Source organism: Convolutriloba macropyga, chromosome 6 (assembly GCF_964194025.1).
Source record: "Convolutriloba macropyga chromosome 6, txConMacr16.3, whole genome shotgun sequence".
Taxonomy (NCBI): domain Eukaryota; kingdom Metazoa; phylum Xenacoelomorpha; order Acoela; family Convolutidae; genus Convolutriloba; species Convolutriloba macropyga.
This window is the reverse complement of record NC_134473.1, coordinates 28,758,393-28,782,400: the sequence shown is the minus strand read 5'-3', so window position 1 is coordinate 28,782,400 and position 24,008 is coordinate 28,758,393. Positions and strand designations below refer to the sequence as shown.

Below are 24,008 nucleotides of genomic sequence, written 5' to 3'. Positions count from 1 at the left end.
AATGAAAAAATAATTAATTTGAAAATTTTACATGAAAAAAACTTCAAAAACTGAAAAAAATGTAATAATAGAAAAATAAAAAACAACAAAATTTACATTTTTGGATAAAAACCTTATGTAAAAAACGACATTTCTGAAACAAAATTATTTTAGTAAAACAACATTTTTTAATAAAAAAACAATTAAATTGAAAATTTTACATAAAAAAAACTTCCAAAACTGAAAAATGGAAAAATAGAAAAAATAAAAAACAAAATATACATTTTTGGTTGCAAACCTTGTGTAAAAAGCGACATTTTTGAAAAAAAAATTATTTTAGTAAAATCACTTTTTAATGAAAAATATAATTAACTTGAAAATTTTACATGAAAAAAAAGTTCTAAAACTAAAATGTAAATATAGAAAATTTAAAAACAAACAAATTTACATTTTTGGTTAAAACCTTAAAAGTTAAAAACGACATTTTTTTAAAAAAATTATTTTAGTAAAACAACCTTTTTTAATAAAAAACAAATGAATTAAAAAATTTACGTGAAAAAAGTTCCAAAACTGAGAAATGAAAATAGAAAAATAAAAAAACAACATGTCTACTTTTGGTTAAAACCTTATGTAAAAGACAACATTTGAAAAAATTTTCTTCGGTAAAACAACAATTTTGAATAAAAAACGAATTAAAAATTATACATGAAAAAAACTTCAAAAACTAAAAAATGTAAAATATAGAAAAATAAAAAACATCAAAATTTACATTTTTTTGTTAAAAACCTTATAAAATTTACATTTTCAAAAAAAATTTCCTTTAGTAAAACAATTTTTATTCAAAACAAACTAATTGAAAAGGTTTTCCACTTACAAAAATTGTAAATTTTATTAATAATGATATGTATGCATCTATATCTAAAAATCTTTACCAAAAATTCTTCTTTAGAAAAACCAGGTGTTCCCTTATCAAAGTTTCCATGATTATTGCATAGATTTCGTGGTAAAGAATTGTTGCTAAAGTCTGCTGCGAAATTATCACTGCAATTACTTTGCATCATCCAGTACCACAATGGATTCGTTTCTGGTCAACTGAATTCGTCAAATTTTTCCTCACTACGTGTCAAGCAAAGACTGTCAGTATCCATTTCAATCAACTCATATTTGTTTGGATTGCAGAAAGAGGATTAGAAAATGTATTTAAGTTGCAACATTGTAATTTTGGCGTACAGGAGGATAAAGAACCCAAGAAATATTGGATCTTTATGTTCAATACGTGTCTTGCTCATTCCTACCTCAAAAATCTGGTCTTTCAGCTCATTCAGGAACTTGAAAAACCTGTTGTTAAAAAAACCTATCCGCATGAGAACATTTCAGATATTTTGTGGTCGTATGTCGACTACGGTCCATTGTCTGATAACCAGATCATTTCCATCCCAACTTTTTCCAATCAACTTCACCGTCTCTGCAACGACTATAACCCACATTTTTGAAAAAAACGATATTTCCAAAGCAAGCATTTGTCGAGAAATAATTAAATTCAAAATTGAACTTTTGATAAAAATTGTTTTCGAAAATGCATTTTTAAAACTCAATTAAATATTAGTATCAAAGTATTAATTCAAAAGCATACATGAACTTCAGCTTTTCTGAGTGTAGAAACACAATATTTCAAATTAATCAGTCAACCAGTCATCACAAAAAATACTAGTATCAGATTTGAAATTATACAGGAAATACAAACAAAAATAATCAGCCAATGGAATATCTTCTCAGATTGCTAGTTTAGTTACCATATAACTCAGTATGTCGTCTCAATTTGCTCGATGGAGGGCACAATTTTTCTTCGTTCTCATCAACTTCTGACTTTCTACTTCCCTCTCTCTCAGGGTTATTGACAACAAGAGCCCTTCTCTTGACTGTCTTTTGTGTACAATACGCCGGTTGCTCACATTTGAGGGAAGTTTTTTCAGATATTGCTTCAGTTGCATCAGGAAAAAAAATGATCCCGATTATCTGCACATTCGTCGACTACTTTACTGAGGATGGTTTTGACAGACTCGAGTAAAGTATTTTCAACCGTTGATGTCTCCTGTACTTCTTTCATGGTTTCTTGTTCAGTTTCTGTAGAAAAACACGAAAAGGGGACTGACTTGTCAAATTTTTTGTTGTCAAACTTGAGGCCAAGTGCGTTCTCTTCTTCTATACTTGCAATAATACTCTCTGTCAGTGATCCATTTTCCCAATCGTCACAATCCGGATCAGGTTTCCGCTCCGGCAAATCGTCATACTCGTCAGAAACACACCAGAGGAATTTAAGTTCCCTCTCCTCCTCAAAAAGTCCTCGTTGATTTTCATGTATTGCTTTATAGGACAACTCATAATCACAGAATTGCGCACGGACTGATCTGCTTAGTTCCATGGTGTCCGAGACTTGTAAAGTTGTGTTTTCATTGTGGTTTTTGTAAAAGTCTACAGTTGTCTGTTTGTATGGTACAGAGACTTCAGGCAAATTCTCGATAGCAACAATGAAGACCAGAAGCTGCCTCGGAATTGAGAATGGAGGATCAGCTACCCATCCGAAGCACGTTTTTCTCTCTTTTATAATTGCTACATCATCATTGAAGTCGGGGAAGAAGAAGTGGACCTTGAGATTTTCGTTCAGTTTCACAGATTTGATATTCATCATTCCAGCCTTTGTTTGGTTCAAGACGGTTGAAATCCTAAATGAACTAAATTAAAGCAAAATTGCCTCTATAACCATAATCGCTAAATCTTTCTCTCTGAAGCATTCCTATGCTATTTGCCAATGAGTACCATGATTATAATAGCTATTTATTCGCTTTTTTTTTGGTTTGTTCTCATATTTTATAACAGAACAGACTTACTTGGAATGCGAAATAGGAAGAGGTCCTGTAGATGAAGAATCTTCGCTGAAGAGTTTATAGTTGTCAACTTAGGCTGGTAAAAAAAAGCGCTTCAAATTGTCTCAAGAAAAGAACAAAAGCTAGTTATAGTTAAGTTGTTGAAGAGAAGGAAAAGAAGTAAAATGAGTTGTACTTTTGTTTGTTCACTATGATAAAGATGACATCATTATGACGCAATATTGACGTTATTATTACGGTACTATGAGTAAGACCTCAATCACGTGAGTTGTGCATGCTTAGATAAAGTATGAATCATCATATCGTAAGTAGTATGGTATAGACTTTGTTCACATGAGTTCAATGACCACATAGAATATCTAGGTTTCTGTAATTCGGTAATTGTTCCAATCCTAAGACGTAATTGATCTTAATTTTGTTCTAAAGAGGACAGTGGCCCCCATGCAATTATGAAATCATCTATTTGTCCGTAATTGCGAAGATAGTAGGACGTAATTTTTATGGTACTATGATTTAATTGATACATTTTATGACTTATTTCTAACGACAGTGAAAATTTCGATGAAGTTGTACTCAAAAAACCTCTATCGATCACCTGAGAAGATTCGCCTTTACAAAAGAAGATGTCAAAATTGATGTTTGAAAGATCACTAAATAAACGGATTGTCAGATAGAAATTAAATAAATACAGATGATGATGTTATGTTAAGTTGTCTAATTTTTGATATATTTTCGATAAATATTTGAAAACATTTTGTTATCCTTTACAAAATTTGGTTGTTTTTCTACAATACTAAAAAAACGTGTAAAAATTGAGTATTTTTGACAATATTTAGCTACTTTGTGGTAATTATAAGTGGTAGCAAATGGACAGTTTTTAATAGAATTGGGTTTCTTGTTAGAAAATATGTTTTTTTTTGGCAAAAAAGAAGTATTTTTTGGTAAGAAATGGCTATTTTTTTAGTATTGGGTAGTTTCTGGTAAAGTTTTGGAAAAATTTTGTCAGATTTGGGTATTTTCTGCAAGAATTGGGTAATTTTTGGCAATAATTGGGTTAATTTTTAGTAATAATTGGGTATCTTTGGTAATAATTGGGTATTTTTGGTAGGAATTGGGTGTTTTTTGGCAATAATTGTGTATTTTTTGCCAAGAAATGGTAATTTTTTGGTAAGAATTTTTTTTTTCAAGAATTGGGTATTTTTAGCGAGGATGGGGTATTTTTGGCAAGAATTGGGTATTTTAAGCAAGAATGTGATATTTTTCGTGTGAACAGCTTGGGTATCATGCTCTGAGGTACGTCTTTTATGGGAAGAGGTAAATTACCTTACTAATTTAATATTAAGGGATTATCTGACTAATCCCCCTCGTGTGAACAGCGTGGGTATCACGCTGTGAGGTACGTCTTCGGGATATGAGGGGAAATGGGCTATACGTAATCTTTATAGATAGGTACATCTTTTATCCCCCTGTCTTGCTAATCCCCCTCGTGTGAACAGCTGGGGTGTCATGCTGTGGGGTACGTTATTGGAAATTTGCTTTATTAAAGTGTAAAATGGTAGGGGGTCAATGACCTTACTGATTTGTTGTTAAGGCACTATCTTGCTAATCCCCCTCGTGTGAACAGCTTGGGTGTCATGCTGTGAGGTACACCTTTGAAAATTTACATTATTAAAGTGTAATATGGGAATGGGTAAATGACCTTACTAATTAAATATTAAGGAATTATCTTGCTAATCTCCCTCGCGTGAACAGCTTGGGTATCATGCTGTGAGGTACGTCTTTGAAATCAGATGTTAGTAAAATGCAATTTGGTAAGGGGACAATGACCTTACTGATTCGATGTTAAGGCACTGTCTTGCTAATCCCCGTCGTGCGAACAGCTTGGCTGTCACGCTGTGAGGTACATCTCTGGAAATTTACATTAGTAAACTGTAATATGGTAGGGGGTCAATGTCCTTACTAATTTGTTAAGGCACTGTCTTGCTAATCCCCTTCGTGTGAACAGCTTGGGTATCATGCTGTGAGGTACACTTTTGAAAATCACGTAAACCGTACGTAAGTGTAAATGAGTCACCCTATCTAATTTAATATTAAAACATTACCTAACTAATCCCCTTTGAGAGAACAGCTTGGGTGTCATGCTGTGAGGTACGTCTTTGGAAATTTACATTAGTAAACTGTAATATGGTAGGGGGTCATTGTCCTTACTAATTTGTTAAGGCACTGTCTTGCTAATCCCCTTCGTGTGAACAGCTTGGGTTTCATGCTGTGAGGTACGTTTTTGGAAATTTACGTTTTTAAAGTGTAATTTGGTAGGGGTCGATGACCTTATTAATTTGTTGTAAAGGCACTATCTTGCTAATCCTCTTCGTGTGAACAGATTGGGTGTCATGCTGTGAGGTACATCTCTGGAAATTTACGTTATTAAAGTGTAATTTGGTAGTTGGTCGATGAGCTTATTAATTTGTTCTTTAGGTAATATCTTGCTAATGCCCTTCGTGTGAACAGCTTGGGTGTCATGCTGTGAGGTACTTCTTTGGAAATGTATGTTATTAAAATGTAATTTGGTAGGGTATCGATGACCTTATTAATTTGTTGTGAAGTCACTTTCTTGCTAATCCCCTTCGGGTGAACAGCTTGGGAGTCATGCTGTGAGGTACGTCTTTGAAAATTTACGTTATTAAAATGTAATTTGGTAGGGGGTCGATGACCTTATTAATTTGTTGTTAAGGCACTATCTTGCCAATCCCCTTCGTGTGAACAGCTTGGGTTTCATGCTGTGAGGTACGTTTTTGGAAATTTACGTTTTTAATGTGTAATTTGGTAGGGGTCGATGACCTTATTAATTTGTTGTAAAGGCACTATCTTGCTAATCCTCTTCGTGTGAACAGATTGGGTGTCATGCTGTGAGGTACATCTCTGGAAATTTACGTTATTAAAGTGTAATTTGGTAGTTGGTCGATGAGCTTATTAATTTGTTCTTTAGGTAATATCTTGCTAATGCCCTTCGTGTGAACAGCTTGGGTGTCATGCTGTGAGGTACGTCTTTGGAAATGTATGTTATTAAAATGTAATTTGGTAGGGTATCGATGACCTTATTAATTTGTTGTGAAGTCACTTTCTTGCTAATCCCCTTCGGGTGAACAGCTTGGGTGTCATGCTGTGAGGTACGTCTTTGAAAATTTACGTTATTAAAATGTAATTTGGTAGGGGGTCGATGACCTTATTAATTTGTTGTTAAGGCACTATCTTGCAAATCCCCTTCGTGTGAACAGCTTGGGTGTCATGCTGTGAGGTACGTCTTTGGAAATGTATGTTATTAAAATGTAATTTGGTAGGGTATCGATGACCTTATTAATTTGTTGTGAAGTCACTTTCTTGCTAATCCCCTTCGGGTGAACAGCTTGGGTGTCATGCTGTGAGGTACGTCTTTGAAAATTTACGTTATTAAAATGTAATTTGGTAGGGGGTCGATGACCTTATTAATTTGTTGTTAAGGCACTATCTTGCCAATCCCCTTCGTGTGAACAGCTTGGGTGTCATGCTGTGAGGTACGTCTTTGGAAATGTATGTTATTAAAATGTAATTTGGTAGGGTATCGATGACCTTATTAATTTGTTGTGAAGTCACTTTCTTGCTAATCCCCTTCGGGTGAACAGCTTGGGTGTCATGCTGTGAGGTACGTCTTTGAAAATTTACGTTATTAAAATGTAATTTGGTAGGGGGTCGATGACCTTATTAATTTGTTGTTAAGGCACTATCTTGCCAATCCCCTTCGTGTGAACAGCTTGGGTGTCATGCTGTGAGGTACATTTTTCAAAATCACGTAAGCTGTACATAAGTGTAAATGAGTCATCTTATCTAATTTAATATTAAAACATTAGCTAGCTAATCCCCCTTTGTGTGAACAGTTTGGTTATCATACTGTGAGGTACGTTTTTGAAAATTCGTTCGTAACTGTAAATGAGTCATCCTAAATTATTATTAAAGGATTATCTTGCTAATCCCCTTAGTGCGAACAGCTTGGGTATCATGCTGTGAGGTACACTTTTGGAAATTTACATTTTTAAAGTGTAATATGGGAAAGGGTAAATGACCTAATTTAATATTAAGGGATTATCTTGCTAATCCCCTCGTGTGAACAGCTTGGGTGTCATGCTGTGAGGTACACTTTTGGAAATTTACATTATTAAAGTGTAATATGGGAAAGGGTAAATGACCTTACTAATTTAATATCAAGGGATTATCTTGCTAATCCCCTCGTGTGAACAGCTTGGGTGTCATGCTGTGAGGTACACTTTTGGAAATTTACATTATTAAAGTGTAAAATGGGAAAGGGTAAATGACCCTACTAATTTAATATCAAGGGATTATCTTGCTAATCCCCTCCCCCTCGTGTGAACAGCTTGGGTATCATGCTGTGAGGTACGTCTTTGGGATTTGAGGGAATATGGGCTATACGTAATCTTTATACATAGGTACGTCTTTTTACCCCCCCCCCCCCCCAGCTTTGCTCACGTTATACTACTCACGGCTTACATTGAATACGTAACCACCACAGCTTGTGGTCCAATCATAACTTGTGCTTTTCGGCTTTGCTGTTTACAGTTTTTGAGCTCAGTATTAAAGTTCATGACTTAGATCAGATAAAAATTGTATACTTCTGGATCAGTTAACGACTTCATTTGTCTACAAATGTATCTGTAGTATATTTACATTTATTTAGAGTGAGCAACCATCTCCACAGTACAATCTCTTTTTGATGATTTTTAATATTAATTTCATACTGCGAAAATCTTGAACTTTTCTTTAATAATGAGAGCTAAATACTCTACTTTTATTCTCTCGGACGAAGTTTGAAACAGTTATTGTAACCGTGTGTGTCTTCTTTATGTATTTTTTTTTGCTTTCGCTTTGGTTCTATAACATTCTCTTGAGCTATTTGACTTCTCGAATGACCGTTCGAGAGCAATTCGTCCGATGTTAGATGGTTAAGACATTTAGTAACTTTTACGCTCAGAACCAAAGACACTCGGTAGGGATTACATCATAGAATAATGGAAACAAAACAAGACGATGTTCATGTTTCATAGTAGTATTTGAAAATTTCATAGCTAGATGTGAAAGCAAACTTGCATTAAGAGCCCCTTATTGCCACTTGCTAGGCTTTATGAAGGATCATGTATTATCCTATATAAGTTGTCACATTTTTCCCAGTAAAAGCCTTGCATGAAAACAAGAAAATATTGTATTTTTTTTATTTATGAATACCAGGAAATGATACATGATGTTTGCGGAACTATTTTTCAAGTTTCTCCGTAGAACACAGGCAGTTCTTTGCAAATTTTGCGGCCTTCAGGTTTTTGCTTTTTGTTATCGTAGATTGAAGCTACATAATGAGTATTGGATTCACAGGAATGTTTTTGCAACTCTCTCAAGACCAGACATGAATCAAATCCTTTAGAAAAGTTTTCCTGTGAAATTCTTCTTGGTTTCAATCATATATTGATTTTCAGATTTTGTTCGCGGATCGCATGACGTTCTGGCAACATGTCGTTTTTATTAGCCAAAATGATGGTTTTGCGTGCCTTAAAAAGACCGCTTTCAAAAAATTTGAGTTAATAGAAATCTTACTTCGAAATGTTTTCCTCTTTGTAACAATCTTTAAATACTTTATTGGTTCGAGCACATAAATTTTGTGTATAGTTTTTTAAAGTGTTGCAGTCATTTCTCTACAAAAATTAATCCAATTCTTTTTCTAATTGAAATCGTTTTGAGTTATTCTGCTATTTTGTCCGTGTTTACAATTCGTTCATGTTCATTTTTTTGATACAATAACGCTTGTTCTTCATTTGATGCGATTTAATTCTTCAGAAGTTCGAAAAGTTGTAAAATTCCTTTGATCAGAACTGTAACACCCTTTGCAAGAAAATCAGAAAAAGTCTGAATCTGAATTGAAGGAGATTTAAAATGGTAAATAGAATTTTTTGTCTACGCCGAGATTTATGACTCAGCCTCTTCATAATCATCGGGTTGAATGAAGCAGTTTTTATGCTGAGTTGAAATTTTTTCCAACATAACGATTATAAAGGACAAGATATAAAATCTGTGACTAAACAAATATTTTAGCAGTTGCAATTTTAAGTTCGATTTCAATTTTGAGGTTTTTCAGGTTTTTTGCAATTCCATCCAGTTTCACATTGAAATCTTAATGCATAAATCTTCACCTATGTCGTCCATGTTTACAATTTGTTCATTTTCTTTTTGATCACGCGCAGAATACAGGAAGGCCTTTTCTTTTTCTTAGGTGTTTGAAGTCTTCAGAACTGAAAAATTATTTAAAAATATTTGGATCGGAACAGTGACAGCCTTCCGCAAAAATCTGAAAAAACCTGGAAATTGAATTAATTGGAACTTAAAATATGGTGCGAAAATAATTGTCTACTCGGAGATTTTGGTTGTTGCCCGTTATCGTTAGGTTCGAAGAAATCTCAACTCAGCATAAAAGCTGCTTCATCCGACGCGACGATTATGAAGAGGCTGAGTCAAAAATCTCAGCGCAGACAAAAATTTTTCTATTAGCCATTTTAAGTCTCCTTCAATTCAATTTCAGATTTGTTTTCAGATTTTTTTCAGAAGGATGTCACTATACCGATCCAAAATTTTAGAAATAATTTTATAAATTTTATAAATAATTTTTCAAATTTCTTAAGAATTCAACCACCTCATAAAAATAACAAGCCTTCTTGTATTTCGTTGGCGTGATCAAAATGAAAATGAACGAATTGCAAACACGGACAATATAATTGCACGTTAATACATTAAGATTTCAATGTGAAACGGGACGGGATTGTTTTTGGCAAAACTCCCAAGACTTAACAACTAATAATTCTTTACAGGTGATAATTCTTTACATTTAATTTTTCCGGTTCGTAGTGACTGTGATTTGCTTTTCAATGCCCACATCCACTTGCTTCAAATTTTTTTTTAGTTTTCAAATATTGTATATGAACAATTCTGAAGGTGACAAATGTAAATCATATCTGGCCTTATTAAGATTTCTATAGGGGTGATGTATGCTAGGTCTATTTTATTGAATATTTGATGTATTAAAGGTCTATTTTATTGAATGTGCGACGGACAATATTATTGCAGATTACGGTTTCTAGGTGAAAGAATTGTTTTTTTTTGGGAGAACTGCAACACTATTAAGAAACAAAAATTATTTGAACATTGCAGACTCTTTACATTTAACTATTTTTTGTTTCTAGGGTCTCTCATTCCCTGCTAAGTTGAATTACCACATCCACATGGCTCAATCTATCGGATAGTATATAAAAAAAATGTGTAATATGAACTTGGTGTACATCATTACTATTGAAATCTGGAGTAAGACTAGACACTTTAGTTTTGTCGATCCGTTACAATTTGAAATATATATTTATTTCATCTTAGAAAAGCAAATTGTAGCTGGCCTTATTCAAGATATCAATAGGATTGATGTAACCGCAATCTAAAGGATAAAGTCATATTTTGATATGAGATATTGGTGCATGTGAGAATATGAATCCATCATGACCGTTTAAGGTTCTCATCTTCATTTACAGCTGGGATGAAGATCCAAACTCGCCATAAAGGGTATCCTTCTACTTCTTGTGGCATATCAAAAGACATCGTGGATCATGAGTTTTCTTCTGCGCACTTTCGAACATTTGGTACGTCGACTCGGAGCCCGTCCGCTTCTGGATCTGATTCATCAATATTTGTCCCTTTTCTGGAATTTGATATCAATACGGTGTTATCCAGCGTATATCTGTCACGCCAAATATCTGTCAGTTTTGGACCATGTATCGTTTCTCCGGGTAGTTCATTTAGGGAGCGCTATATTACCTCCTGGTAAATTGAGAAAGTTGGGTAACATCACGCATCCTTGTCTTACCCCTCGCTCGATCTAACAAGGTTTCAGATGTTTATCGTTTCGTATGGTTGCATGGAGCCTAAAATAAAAATTTGGCAGTCGTTTAATGTTTTTGTTCATTACAACAAGATCAGCTATGATTTCAAACTGTTTGTTAAAATCTAAATGTTTAAGTCAACAAAACAGCAGTAAATTTGATTTATATCTAAAATCTGGTTCTTGTTGATTTATGCGGCAATAGTTGCATTTGCACTTTTAAAAGTGTCTTTAGTACTTGGCTCATGAGGCTATTGGACCTGTGTTTTTCGCATTCCATTGCCTTTGGAAATTTTGACAAAAGAATAAAGATAGACGTTTTGATGTATTTTGCTATCGAACGTACCACTAAATTACCTTCGTGATGTCAGCGCTTTGATGCCTGGGGCTCCCATGACCCTCAGACGCTCAATCGGGATTTCTTTCGGTATGAGATATTGGTGAGAATATGAATTCGTCATCACCGTTTAAGGCTCTCATCCTCATTTACAGGTAGGAACAAGGACCAAATTCGCCATAAAGGGTATCCTTCTACTTCTTGTGGCATATCAAAAGACATGGGCGATCATGAGTTTTTTTCTGCGCACTCTTTTGAACACTTCGTACTTCGACTCGGAGCCCGTCCGCTTCTGGATCTGATTCATCATTATTTTTCCCTTCCTTGGAATTTGATGTCAATACGGTGTTGTCCAGCGTATATCTGTTACGCCAAATATCTGTCAGTTTTGGACCATGTATCATTACTCCGGGTAGCTCATTTAGGGAGCGCTATATTACCTCCTGGTAAGTTGAGCAAGTCAGGTGACATCACGCATATTTGTCTTACCCCTCGCTCAATCTAACAATTTTTGAGATGTTTATCGTTTCGTATGGTTGCATCGAGCCTAAAATAAAAATTTTGCAGTCACTTGTGGCATATCAAAAGACATCGGCGATCATGAGTTTTCTTCTGCGCACTCTTTTGAACACTTCGTACGTCGACTAGGAGCCCGTCCGCTTCTGGATTTGGTCCATCAGCATTTGTCTCTTCCTTGGAACTCGATATCACGGTGCTATCCAGTGTATATCTGTCACACCGAATATCTGTCAGTTTTTGACCATGTATCATTAATCCAGGCAGCTCATTTAGGGAGCGCTGTATTACCTCTATGTAAATTGAACAAGTCAGGTGACATGACGCATCTTTGTCTTACCCCTCGCTGGATTCAACAAGTTTTGAGATGATTATCGTTTCGTATGGTTGCATCGGGCCTAAAATAAAAATTTTGCAGTCACTTCTTGTGGCATATCAAAAGACATCGGAGATCATTAGTTTTCTTCTGCTCACTCTTTTGAACACTTCGTACGTCGAGTCGGAGCCCGTTGGCTTCTGGAATTGATTCCTCAGCATTTGTCTCTTCCTTGGAACTCGATTTCAATACGGTGCTATCCAGTGTATATCTGTCACACCGAATATCTGTCAGTTTTGGACCATGTATCATTACTCCGAGCTCATTTAGGGAGCGCTATATTACCTCCTGGTAAATTGAGTAAGTTAGGTAACATCACGCATCCTTGTCTTACCCCTCGCTCGATCTAACAAGGTTTCAGATGTTTATCGTTTCGTATGGTTGCATGGAGCCTAAAATAAAAATTTGGCAGTCGTTTGAAGTGTTTGTTCATTACGTCAAGATCAGCTATGATTTCAAACTGTTTGTTAAAATCTAAACGTTTAAGTCAACAAAACAGCAGTAAATTTGATTTATATCTAAAATCTGGTTCTTGTTGATTTATGCGGCAATAGTTGCATTTGCACTTTTAAAAGTGTCTTTAGTACTTGGCTCATGAGGCTATTGGACCTGTGTTTTTCGCATTCCATTGCCTTTGGAGATTTTGACAAAAGAATAAAGATAGACGTCTTGATGTATTTTGCTATCGAACGTACCACTAAATTACCTTCGTGATGTCAGCGCTTTGATGCCTGGGGCTCCCATGACCCTCAGACGCTCAATCGGGATTTCTTTCGGTATGAGATATTGGTGAGAATATGAATTCGTCATCACCGTTTAAGGCTCTCATCCTCATTTACAGGTAGGAACAAGGACCAAATTCGCCATAAAGGGTATCCTTCTACTTCTTGTGGCATATCAAAAGACATGGGCGATCATGAGTTTTCTTCTGCGCACTCTTTTGAACACTTCGTACTTCGACTCGGAGCCCGTCCGCTTCTGGATCTGATTCATCATTATTTTTCCCTTCCTTGGAATTTGATGTCAATACGGTGTTGTCCAGCGTATATCTGTTACGCCAAATATCTGTCAGTTTTGGACCATGTATCATTACTCCGGGTAGCTCATTTAGGGAGCGCTATATTACCTCCTGGTAAGTTGAGCAAGTCAGGTGACATCACGCATATTTGTCTTACCCCTCGCTCAATCTAACAATTTTTGAGATGTTTATCGTTTCGTATGGTTGCATCGAGCCTAAAATAAAAATTTTGCAGTCACTTGTGGCATATCAAAAGACATCGGCGATCATGAGTTTTCTTCTGCGCACTCTTTTTGAACACTTCGTACGTCGACTAGGAGCCCGTCCGCTTCTGGATTTGGTTCATCAGCATTTGTCTCTTCCTTGGAACTCGATATCACGGTGCTATCCAGTGTATATCTGTCACACCGAATATCTGTCAGTTTTTGACCATGTATCATTAATCCAGGCAGCTCATTTAGGGAGCGCTGTATTACCTCCATGAAAATTGAACAAGTCAGGTGACATGACGCATCTTTGTCTTACCCCTCGCTGGATTCAACAAGTTTTGAGATGTTTATCGTTTCGTATGGTTGCATCGGGCCTAAAATAAAAATTTTGCAGTCACTTCTTGTGGCATATCAAAAGACATCGGAGATCATTAGTTTTCTTCTGCTCACTCTTTTGAACACTTCGTACGTCGAGTCGGAGCCCGTTGGCTTCTGGAATTGATTCCTCAGCATTTGTCTCTTCCTTGGAACTCGATTTCAATACGGTGCTATCCATTGTATATCTGTCACACCGAATATCTGTCAGTTTTGGACCATGTATCATTACTCCGAGCTCATTTAGCGAGCGCTATATTACCTCCTGGTAAATTGAGAAAGTTAGGTAACATCACGCATCCTTGTCTTACCCCTCGCTCGATCTAACAAGGTTTCAGATGTTTATCGTTTCGTATGGTTGCATGGAGCCTAAAATAAAAATTTGGCAGTCGTTTGAAGTGTTTGTTCATTACGTCAAGATCAGCTATGATTTCAAACTGTTTGTTAAAATCTAAACGTTGAAGTCAACAAAACAGCAGTAAATTTGATTTATATCTAAAATCTGGTTCTTGTTGATTTATGCGGCAATAGTTGCATTTGCACTTTTAAAAGTGTCTTTAGTACTTGGCTCATGAGGCTATTGGACCTGTGTTTTTCGCATTCCATTGCTTTTGGAGATTTTGACAAAAGAATAAAGATGGACGTCTTGATGTATTTTGGTCGAAAGTACCACTAAGTTACCTTCGTGATGTCAGCGCTTTGATGCCTGGGGCTCCCATGATCCTCAGAAGCTCAATCGGGATTTCTTTCGGTATGAGATATTGGTGAGAATATGAATTCGTCATGACCGTTTAAGGCTCTCATCCTCATTTACAGGTAGGAACAAAGTCCGAACTCGCCATAAAGGGTATCCTTCTACTTCTTGTGGCATATCAAAAGACATGGGCGATCATGAGTTTTCTGGGCACTCTTTTGAACACTTCGTACTTCGACTCGGAGCCCGTCAGCTTCTGGATCTGATTCATCATAATTTGTCCCTTCCTTGGAATTTGATGTCAATACGGTGTTATCCAGCGTATATCGTCAGGCCAAATATCTGTCAGTATTGGACCATGTATCATTACTCCGGGTAGCTCATTTAGGGAGCGCTATATTACCTCCTGGTAAATTGAGCAAGTCAGGTGACATCACGCATATTTGTCTTACCCCTCGCTCAATCTAACAAGTTTTGAGATGTTTATCGTTTCGTATGGTTGCATCGAGCCTAAAATAAAAATTTTGCAGTCACTTGTTGTGGCATATCAAAAGACATCGGCGATCATGAGTTTTCTTCTGCGCACTCTTTTGAACACTTCGTACGTCGACTAGGAGCCCGTCCGCTTCTGGATTTGGTTCATCAGCATTTGTCTCTTCCTTGGAAATCGATATCAATAGGGTGCTATCCAGTGTACATCTGTCACACCGAATATCTGTCAGTCTTTGATCGTGTATCTTTAATCCAGGCAGATCATTTAAGGAGCGCTATATTACCTCCGTGTAAATTGAACAAGTTAGGTGACATGACGCATCTTTGTCTTACCCCTCGCTCGATTCAACAAGTTTTGAGTTGTTTATCGTTTCATATGGTTGCATCGTGCCTAAAATACAAATTTGGCAGTAGTCTGAAGTTTTTGTCCATTACGTCAAGATCAGCTATGATTTCAAACTGTATGTTAAAAGCTTAACAGTTATAAGTCAACCAAACAGCAGTAAATTTGATTTATGTCTAAAATCTGGTTCTTGTTGATTTCTGCGGCAATAGTGGCATTTGCATTTTTGAAAGTGTCTTTAGTACTTGGCTCATGAGGCTAATGGATCTGTGATTTTCGCATTCCATTGTGTTTAGAGATTTTGACAGAAGAATAGAGATGTACGTTCTGATATCTTTTGGTATCGAACGTACCACATTGTTACCTTCGTGATGTGAGCGCTTTGATGCCTGGGGCTGCCACGATCTTCAGAAGCTGAATCGGGATTTCTTCCGGACCGAATGCTTTTCTACTTTTCATTTTTTGGATAGCGTTCCGGACATGGTTCTCCTATATAGAAAGGTAACTGTTTCTTGGGTACGTCCTCTATCCGCAAACAGGTTAGCTGTGTTCTTCCCATCGGTTAAAAATCTCTTGCCGATCAAACAGCTTCCATCGGTCGTTGGCCTGAGTTCTGTAATGTTTTTGTGTCTGAGTTCTCTTGGATTGGTGGTTGGGGGTTGTTCGATATCGAGTCATTTCTGTCGAGAGTATTCAGATTTCGTATTTTGGCATGCTCTTTGATGCACCTCCGAGTTCTGCTGGGTGCTAATGTTCTAGTTCCCATAGCTCCAGGATCTCTGGTTTCAGCCAGACCTTTGTCATCTTCTTTACTGCTTTGGTACATGTGCTTGTTGTACATTTATTTACATAGACTTCTTTGAATGTCCAATGCAGTTTCTGTTTCGACTTGAGTTCCTCGAAGGCGTTATCTTCCTTTTCTTTCATTTTTGTGCGGCTTTCTTCAATCGTATTCCGCGTCTTGACACAACTGGGTTGTGGTCGCTTCCACCTTTCGCTCCAGGATAAGCCGTGCTTTGAGTAACAGCGTTTCGGAAACGATGATTCATACATATGTAGTTAATTTGGTTGCGGTATCGGTTAGCAGGACTGGACCATGTAAATAGCCTTCTCGGTGGCTGTTGAAACCAGGTGTTTGATTTTATCGGGTTGTTCGTCTTACGCCAGTCGGCAAACTTTTTTCCTCTGCTGTAAACGAGTTTAGTGTTCATATCGCCCTTGTCCCAGTTTATTTCACAACTTTTTGCATTCCTAAGACTATGACATTTCATCGTAGAAATCTTTTTATTAATCATTGGATGCATCTAATGTCGGCGCATACGCTTGAATGATGAGACTGACTGGCCTTCAGTGAAATTGTGCAGCAGCTATACGTTCCGATACCGCCCTTTAACACATAAGTGACTTAGTCTTCTCTTGGAGTTGATGAACCCTACTTCTCGCTCAGGTTTTGATTTGCTTTTTGATGGCCTATCCCCACTTTTTATTTTGCTTGAGCTTCATCTCATTTCTGATACTCCGATTACTCCTATTTTCACTCTTTCGGCCTCGTGTATTACATTTGTAAGCTTCCCGCATTGCATCAGTGTTCTGTATTTTTCCGATTTTTAAATCTACTCATCATTTTCATGGCAGGATACTGAAGTAGTTTGCCATTTCTTTCTTCAGACCATGACCACGTTTGCTCAGTAGATCAGGCATCCCGAATTTATAGGGGTCCACAGACAATCTACCTACCCAGGGAGCACCGATGGGAGGTGAGGTTAGATTTTGTCCCCATCCTTATTATTGAAGAAAAACGGCAAAATATCGGGTTATTTGAAGCGCTAGCAAATAATGAATTTTTGGGACATGATTTTGCAAAAAGCTTCCTCAGAGTCTCAGATACCAAGGAGAGACAAAATTAACTCCAAACTGATGCCCTTCAATGTCCAGATATGTTTAGTAATGAAATCGAAGTCAAGGTAATAGCTTCGTGAGATCTATCTTTGATATTAATTTAGAATAAATTTATATAATCTTTGATCTGAAAAAGACGCCCTGTAAAAGTCGCGAGATCACGCTCGTGCCTTTTGACGCAATTTGGTTGGAGAATTTATGTGAGATGTCAAATTTAGTCGAAAACGTCGGATCGTATTAGTGACATAGTTCTTCTTTGAAATTCGGCCAAAATCATAACTTGTAACGTAATGCATCGGAGGATTGGAGTCCATTTTCATTTTTCTGGTTGCTCATAATCCTACGCACGAGGTTAGAAAAGATCACAACTAGTTATAAGGGCTTAAATTTTTTTGAATTTTTAAAAAGAGAACTGCTAAGTGTCTTGCAAACGTTTAAAAAGTCTTAGAGTACCAGGACCCAGTGATACATGTAGCTCTCTGGGCTGCAAAATTGGTAAGAAGTGACAGATTGGAAGAGTAATTGAAGAGTCAAATCTGGATAGTAATGAATTTTAGGTCAATTTCGTGGGTTTCTATTTAAACATTAGTTTTATATAAATGTCGACGTGAAAATCTAACTAAGGAGGCCACGCAAGAAGAGTTCAAAGCACACAAGATGGGCTGCACTTGTAGAAAGGTATCCAACAGATGACTAGGTATTCGATCAGAACATTTGCGCAGTTCTCTAAAAATAATCCAGCTTTGAAATAAGCTTATGGTTTTTAGTACGAGGCAGGAAAAGGAATCTACATTGCAACAATGTCTATGGTGCTTTAAATCATCTATAGATATATAGGCATAAACAACAATTTCATTATATTGAAAGGTTAAAATGTTGTACAAATGTTGATCCACTGGTACAAATAGCTGACTGGATGTGAATGCTGTCGTAAATACATTTGGTATAATGAATTGATACTATTCTTGAGTCAAATCGGGATGGTGGTGATAGCCGTTTTTTTGCAGTTTTCTTAGATGATCAATAATAATAGTTACAAGAGCAGCGGCTTTAACGTTTCTGTATAATCCTTCCATGATTTCCGGGAAGACATGAAAGTCATACATGAGCTTACCTTACCGGTAATCGTAAATGACTTTGTATGATTCCCAGGAAAATTTTACGATGGGCAAACCAGGATTGTACTAACTAAAGTCTATTAAAGCCATAGTCATTGCAGCATGGCGATATTACTGCTTGAAAACAGTCATCGGGAACAATATTTGTTTTTATCTTGTAACGTGTTAATTTTTACCCCTATCCTTGCAGAAATGATCATATAATTTCACAAATTAACATCGTGACACTTTACGCATATTTTTCTAAAAATGATTTGAATTGACGATTAGAAATGCTCTAGGAAAGCCTGGAATCTCACTCGTTGAAATTTGGAAGACATTTGTGTTTCGTGAGTGGAATATGCTCAGAGTTTTTGACTGGTTGTTAGCAGTCGCATGTTTTTTATTTCAAATAACCTTGTCTTACTTATAGTTCCTTCAAATTTTGTCGAAACAAAAATAAATTAAACAGTTGTCTGCTTGCGTGCACCAAATGCAAGCGAAGAACAGGTGTTCCTTGATTTCACTTGGTGTCGTTCTAGGTTGATCCAAAGCTACGGTCTCAGTCTCTCCGCTAACTCGACCCGGAACGCGAAGAAAGAGGGTAAACCCAAATTGTGGACTGCTCTGCATCAATGTGCATTCTTAGGTGCCTCGAAAGAGACCATTGAAAAGTTCATCCAGCGGGGAGCGTTTAGGTAGGTAATACTGTGCAATACACATTCATAATTGACTATTGTTTTTTCAATCTACCCACTACGAATTAAAAATACAGGCAAACACTAGTTTCTTAGTTGCAGTCGCTAATGCCTCAAAACTTTCAGTTGAAAGCCGTTTCTACATTCAATATGCAATTTTCAGGACATAATGTTTCAAATTCATACTTTTGCCTGGTTTTTTTTGCCAGCTCATCATTTTTCTCAACATTATTTTGCAGAACAAAAATCTATTTCAGAAAATGTAGACACGGTTGAGGTGTACCTAAGCAGCCTTAACTATACCGGCTGCACTATATTTGACGGAAATATGGCTCAATCAAAGCTTGTGGCAATAAAACTTTATATCTTGCATAATTACGTCATGTCTTGTGAGCAAAAGAAGGGGTGGAGGTGTTGAATTTTTTCGACGGCCGATTTGAAAGGCGAGATTATCATCCATCTCCAAACAAACTTCGTTCAAGAAGTAAACTCTAATTAAATCCTTAGGCCCAACTTTTTAGTTTTTATTTGTCCAATCGTTTTAATTATCCAGAAACTAAACATATAGTTTGCGGCGATTTCAATATGTTAATTGTTCCGACCCCACTTGTGGGGTGGGGGGACTATATACTCAAATAGTTTTTTTTTGTTCAGTCAATTGTGGTCGATCGATATATTCATCGTAGATAAATGTGAGTGGTATCTTTGAAAAGCTCGTCCTGCGTAGAATTCAAAATCAAAGATTTTTTGAATTTCGTTTTTTTTGAGGTTTAAAGTTTTGTTTGAACACGGGATATTTGACATGACTTTGTTCACTTTTTGCGTAATTTTTGTTCAAATTAAGACTTTTTAAATTAAGAATACTAATTCAAAATTACATTTCACGCTACGAAATGAATCACCGTGTTCCTAATAGACGAAAGGCGATAAGAAAGGCTAGCTCTGGTTCATAGGGAAGTTTACTATCAAAATGTTTGTTAAGCGCGATACTGTTATTATCTCGGTGTTTTAGAGTTTAATATTCGGAGTAATTAACTTGATATATCGCCATTGTACAAGCACTATTATGGTTGTTCCATTGTGCGATACAAGGACTATTATGGTTGTGCCATTGTAATAGCCTTTTATTGAGCGATTCAGATGCGTGATATATCCACTAGTTTCCTTGTATTTTAATAGCTTTTGACGGCTTTAGCTTAGCTCTATGTAAGTCGGTTGGTTATAACTTACAATCTGGACAAAGTTTTCCAGTTCAATCTTTAATTATTTTATCCATGTTTAAATTGAATATTTTGGAAGAAGAATAAGAAGTTTTAGGAGTTTTATCAAGTTTGACTATCGACTGATTATCAGGCTGATTTTTCAGTGTTCTGGTGATAGTGGGTTCCGCAGTGTTGTACCTCAAGTTGCATTGGTCCTTCGCAAATATTTACTGATCTGCAAGTTGGGCAATTTCTGGGTTTTGTACGTCTCTTGATGTTTGTTAAGTACATATACAATTTTCGTAATAGCACCTATTTTATCAGCATAATTACCTCACCAAGTACTTAACTTCTTATAACTTTGCTTACCTATTATAATAATTTATCTTCAAGAAACTTAAAAGTTAAATATTAAGGCTCTTAGATACGTAATATGTTTATCAGTAATCTGTCAATCTGTCGTTGTTTTTAATAAACATAAACAAATGAGAGGTTACAGGATTAGAATGAAATACGGGCTAGATATGGCCATGAAAACTGTCTGAATATGAACTAATTTAAAGCATCCTTTAACGATGTTTCAAAGGAAATCATCACGTAACTATGAGGCACGAAATGGGGGTATGACACTACCGGACTTTAAAAATTTTCCAGAAAAATTTGTAGAAGGAACTGAACTTTACAATTTTTTCTATAAAACTTATGTAATCTGCACTGATATAAGGTTACGCATGTTTTTGTTGGAGCCACCCTATTTATGTTTTTTTAGAAAAGGAGGTTTCAACGAAACCGTTAAGGTTAAAGGCAATTAAACAATTTAAAGAATTAAGATTTAAGTTGAGACAGTTTGAAATAGGGGTTAAGGTTATCAAAGTTACGACAATAGAAGGAATAAGGCTGTTTGAGGAAGGTTAGAACAATAAAGATGGGCTAATTCTGAATGGAAAGATAGGACATTAGTTGAATTTAAGATTGAGAGAAGAAGTTGGAATTAGCACTGGAATAGTTAAGGTTTATGGCATTGAATGAAGGGCTCTAAACTTGAAGTAGGTAGCATAGGTGTACTTGTTGAATAAATGGTTTAAAGCACTGGTTGGTTTCATAATTTATAGCAATGATTTGATTGTTTAAAGCACTGGTTAGAAGAACTTAATGGTTGAAATGAGGCTTAGTGTGATATAAGATTAATACTTGTCGAACTCTTTCTGACTTTCAAGAACTCAAAGCATACTTTCCGAGTGAACTTTTTCCTGGTCTTGTTCGTCTTCTGTTTCAAATCGTTCCATGGTGTTGAGTGACATAGTTGATGCTGCAGGCATAGAGTGGCGTCTCTGTTGGAGTTTGAGAGTTCCCTTGTCTTTAGTAAGATGTCATCTTCTAGTGTCTATTGGTGGTCTCTTGTTGTTTTTGTCAGTTTAGCCACTAGGTCTGCTTTCAGGTGTTTTGGCACGGAAACTTCTGGATTTAGCGGTACATTTGTTCAATTTAGCTTCATGAAGTTTGGGGCCATATGTCGTACAAGGGATACTTTTTGGTTTGAATACATAAAGAGGATATGTAAGACTAAGTTTTTGATGAAGACAATGAATGATTTTGAGTGAGAGGGAAAGTTTGATCGGTACATAGGATTCCAGTTTATCAAATAATGCTGGCTTGAATGACTTCATTTCAGTGGTGAGTGGCTTCGATATATTGTCAGGTGAATCTGTTGGTAACTTTTGATTTAAATAAATGAACTCTGTTTTAACTTTCTTCTATAAATCAAGGTTTTCTTCTGTACTAATTTCGTATTTTGGTAATTTGTCAATGTTCGGTACAGAATCTATTAATTGCGCAAGTAGATCATGCAGTTTTACATTGATTCGCTTTGATGGAAGGTACTAACAACTTTGTAAATCAGCTCTGATTTTAATGTGGTCGCTAAACATGGTATGTCCAAATTTTAATGCGATTAAACAGATGTTACAACCTTTGTGAGTAATGTTGCTTTTTGGGCCATTTCTGTCCCTACCAATCTCACTAAGGGTAAAGTCGCTTGAAGGTGATTTGAGGAGCCAAATTCTGTATCCAATGTTCTGTGCTCTTTCTGTGTTGGGTATCACAACCTCTGTGTCACACACTTTCATTGCTGTAACTGCATGATGAAACTTGAGGGTTCCTGGGCACGAGGAGAATCCAAGGTGGGTTTGCATTGTCTCGTGACAGGTTTAGTATCGTGGCGACCCAAGGCAGTTGTCATACTGAGCCTTCGTCAGTACTGTTGTTTCCTTCTGTCCTTCTAAGATTGCTAGGCATTCTCCCTCAATTACCCATTTTAAGGCGTCTATTGAATCCAATCCTATTGAATCCGTCTATCAAACACTGTCTGGCTAGAGAGTAGGGGATGGCTAGTGTCAGTAATGACCGTTTTCAACTGTTAGAATCTGTTGTACAAGTTTCGCATCGTAATAGGAATGGATGTCAGTCATGGGTATTGCCAAAGTTAGGCGATCTGGGGCGTTCTTATGGCTATCATGGGCAAAATCAAGGATCTTTATCAATCATGGTACTAGAGAGATCGGAAGGAGTTTAGCAAGTAAAGTTGGAATGGCATTTCTAACATTAATTGCGAATGAATATAAGGCAGGGCGATAACTCTTGATGTCTGCATAAAGTATGAGGAGTAATGAGGTTGCTGTATCAAAGTTTAATAAGTTGTCTTTGAGTAGGGTGGCTCTCTCTTGTCGATTTCTGCTCTCATCTTCGACTCTAGTTAGTTTTTCGGAATCATTTCTCATTATCTGTTTCAAATTCGGCTTCTACTGTTTCGTTGAGGTTTTTGGAGTAGAGCCAGTCAACATTGAGCACATCTGTGTTAATGTACGTCTTGGTGTGTGTTCCTTCACAATACACTGACGGCGTAAGCAATTTTTTTGTTAGTCCGTAAATCAGAGTCTCTACTTCGTATCGCGCAATTTTAACGGGGAAACGGATTTAAGAACTCGACATTTATGATTTTTTCGGTAATAGGGATCTTTGCTTCCTCTTGAAAGATAATGCCTTGAGCTAGGGCTTCTTTAGTGTTGATCGGTGTCGCTGAGGATATGGCTGATCTAGAAGTCCAACTGAGTTCTACTAGGCTTGTCTGTGTTTATTTATTCTCTTATTTGGTATACTCAAGCTTCTGGTTCTATATTTCTCAGTTTGGCACTGGTTTATTTGGTGTTTACTTGTTTCAGGTCTACTTTACTTTTAAGTGAAGTGCGTTGAAGTGTTTACTGATATTACTACTAAATATGTTTTATAGTGTGAATTGTATTTGTATGGTTGCATGAATGGTGTATGATTATGGGTATAGTGGTTGGGGGGTCGAAATATGCAATGTTTACACTCGCGCTTATAATTGGCTTGCAATATTTGAACCATGTGCTTTAATATCACTGTGCGCTCTATTGAGATTGGCTGCTGCAGCAATGGAACCGATTTTGTGGGGCAGAAGCGAGTTCATTGGTTCACCAATATTTGTCTTGCCTGTAATATTTCAAGCAGTACTGAGGGAATATTAGAAGATGTGGTGGAATGGGGAGGTTGGCGGGACTTAGTTATAGGCACTTTATTATCCATAGTGTTTAGTATTATCCTGTTGGCGGTGATGTGGAAGTGGCGTCAGTGGAAGCGGGAGGGGGTTGAGTCGATTTAACTAACTGACTACATTTAACTATTGTGGTAACAATAATATAAATGGTGAGAACTTGAACTATTGACTTGTAGAATTAGTGTTCGTTTTGCGTTGAGGATTTGTTAAAAGAAATAATTGTCAGTGAAAGAATTAATATATTGTTCTTAGCTTTGTTGTGTGGTTTTGTGTGTGTATGTTAACAATTAGAGGTCGTTTGTGCTTGAATGATGCTGTGTGGGAAGGGTGCGACGATGGAAAGTAACTAGTATCAGTTCA

The 24,008-nt window shown here is 36.5% G+C and overlaps 1 protein-coding gene across 1 annotated transcript in view; it reads left to right on the top strand.

Annotated features, from left to right (window-relative positions):
* LOC142341608 (uncharacterized) overlaps window positions 1-24,008 on the top strand; it is an 83,546-nt gene that overhangs the window by 12,665 nt on the left and 46,873 nt on the right. Inside the window, exon 4 of the mRNA XM_075392694.1 lies at window positions 18,717-18,872. Within this exon, the coding sequence (XP_075248809.1) occupies window positions 18,717-18,872 (156 nt within the window). The remainder of the gene's footprint in view (window positions 1-18,716; window positions 18,873-24,008) is intronic.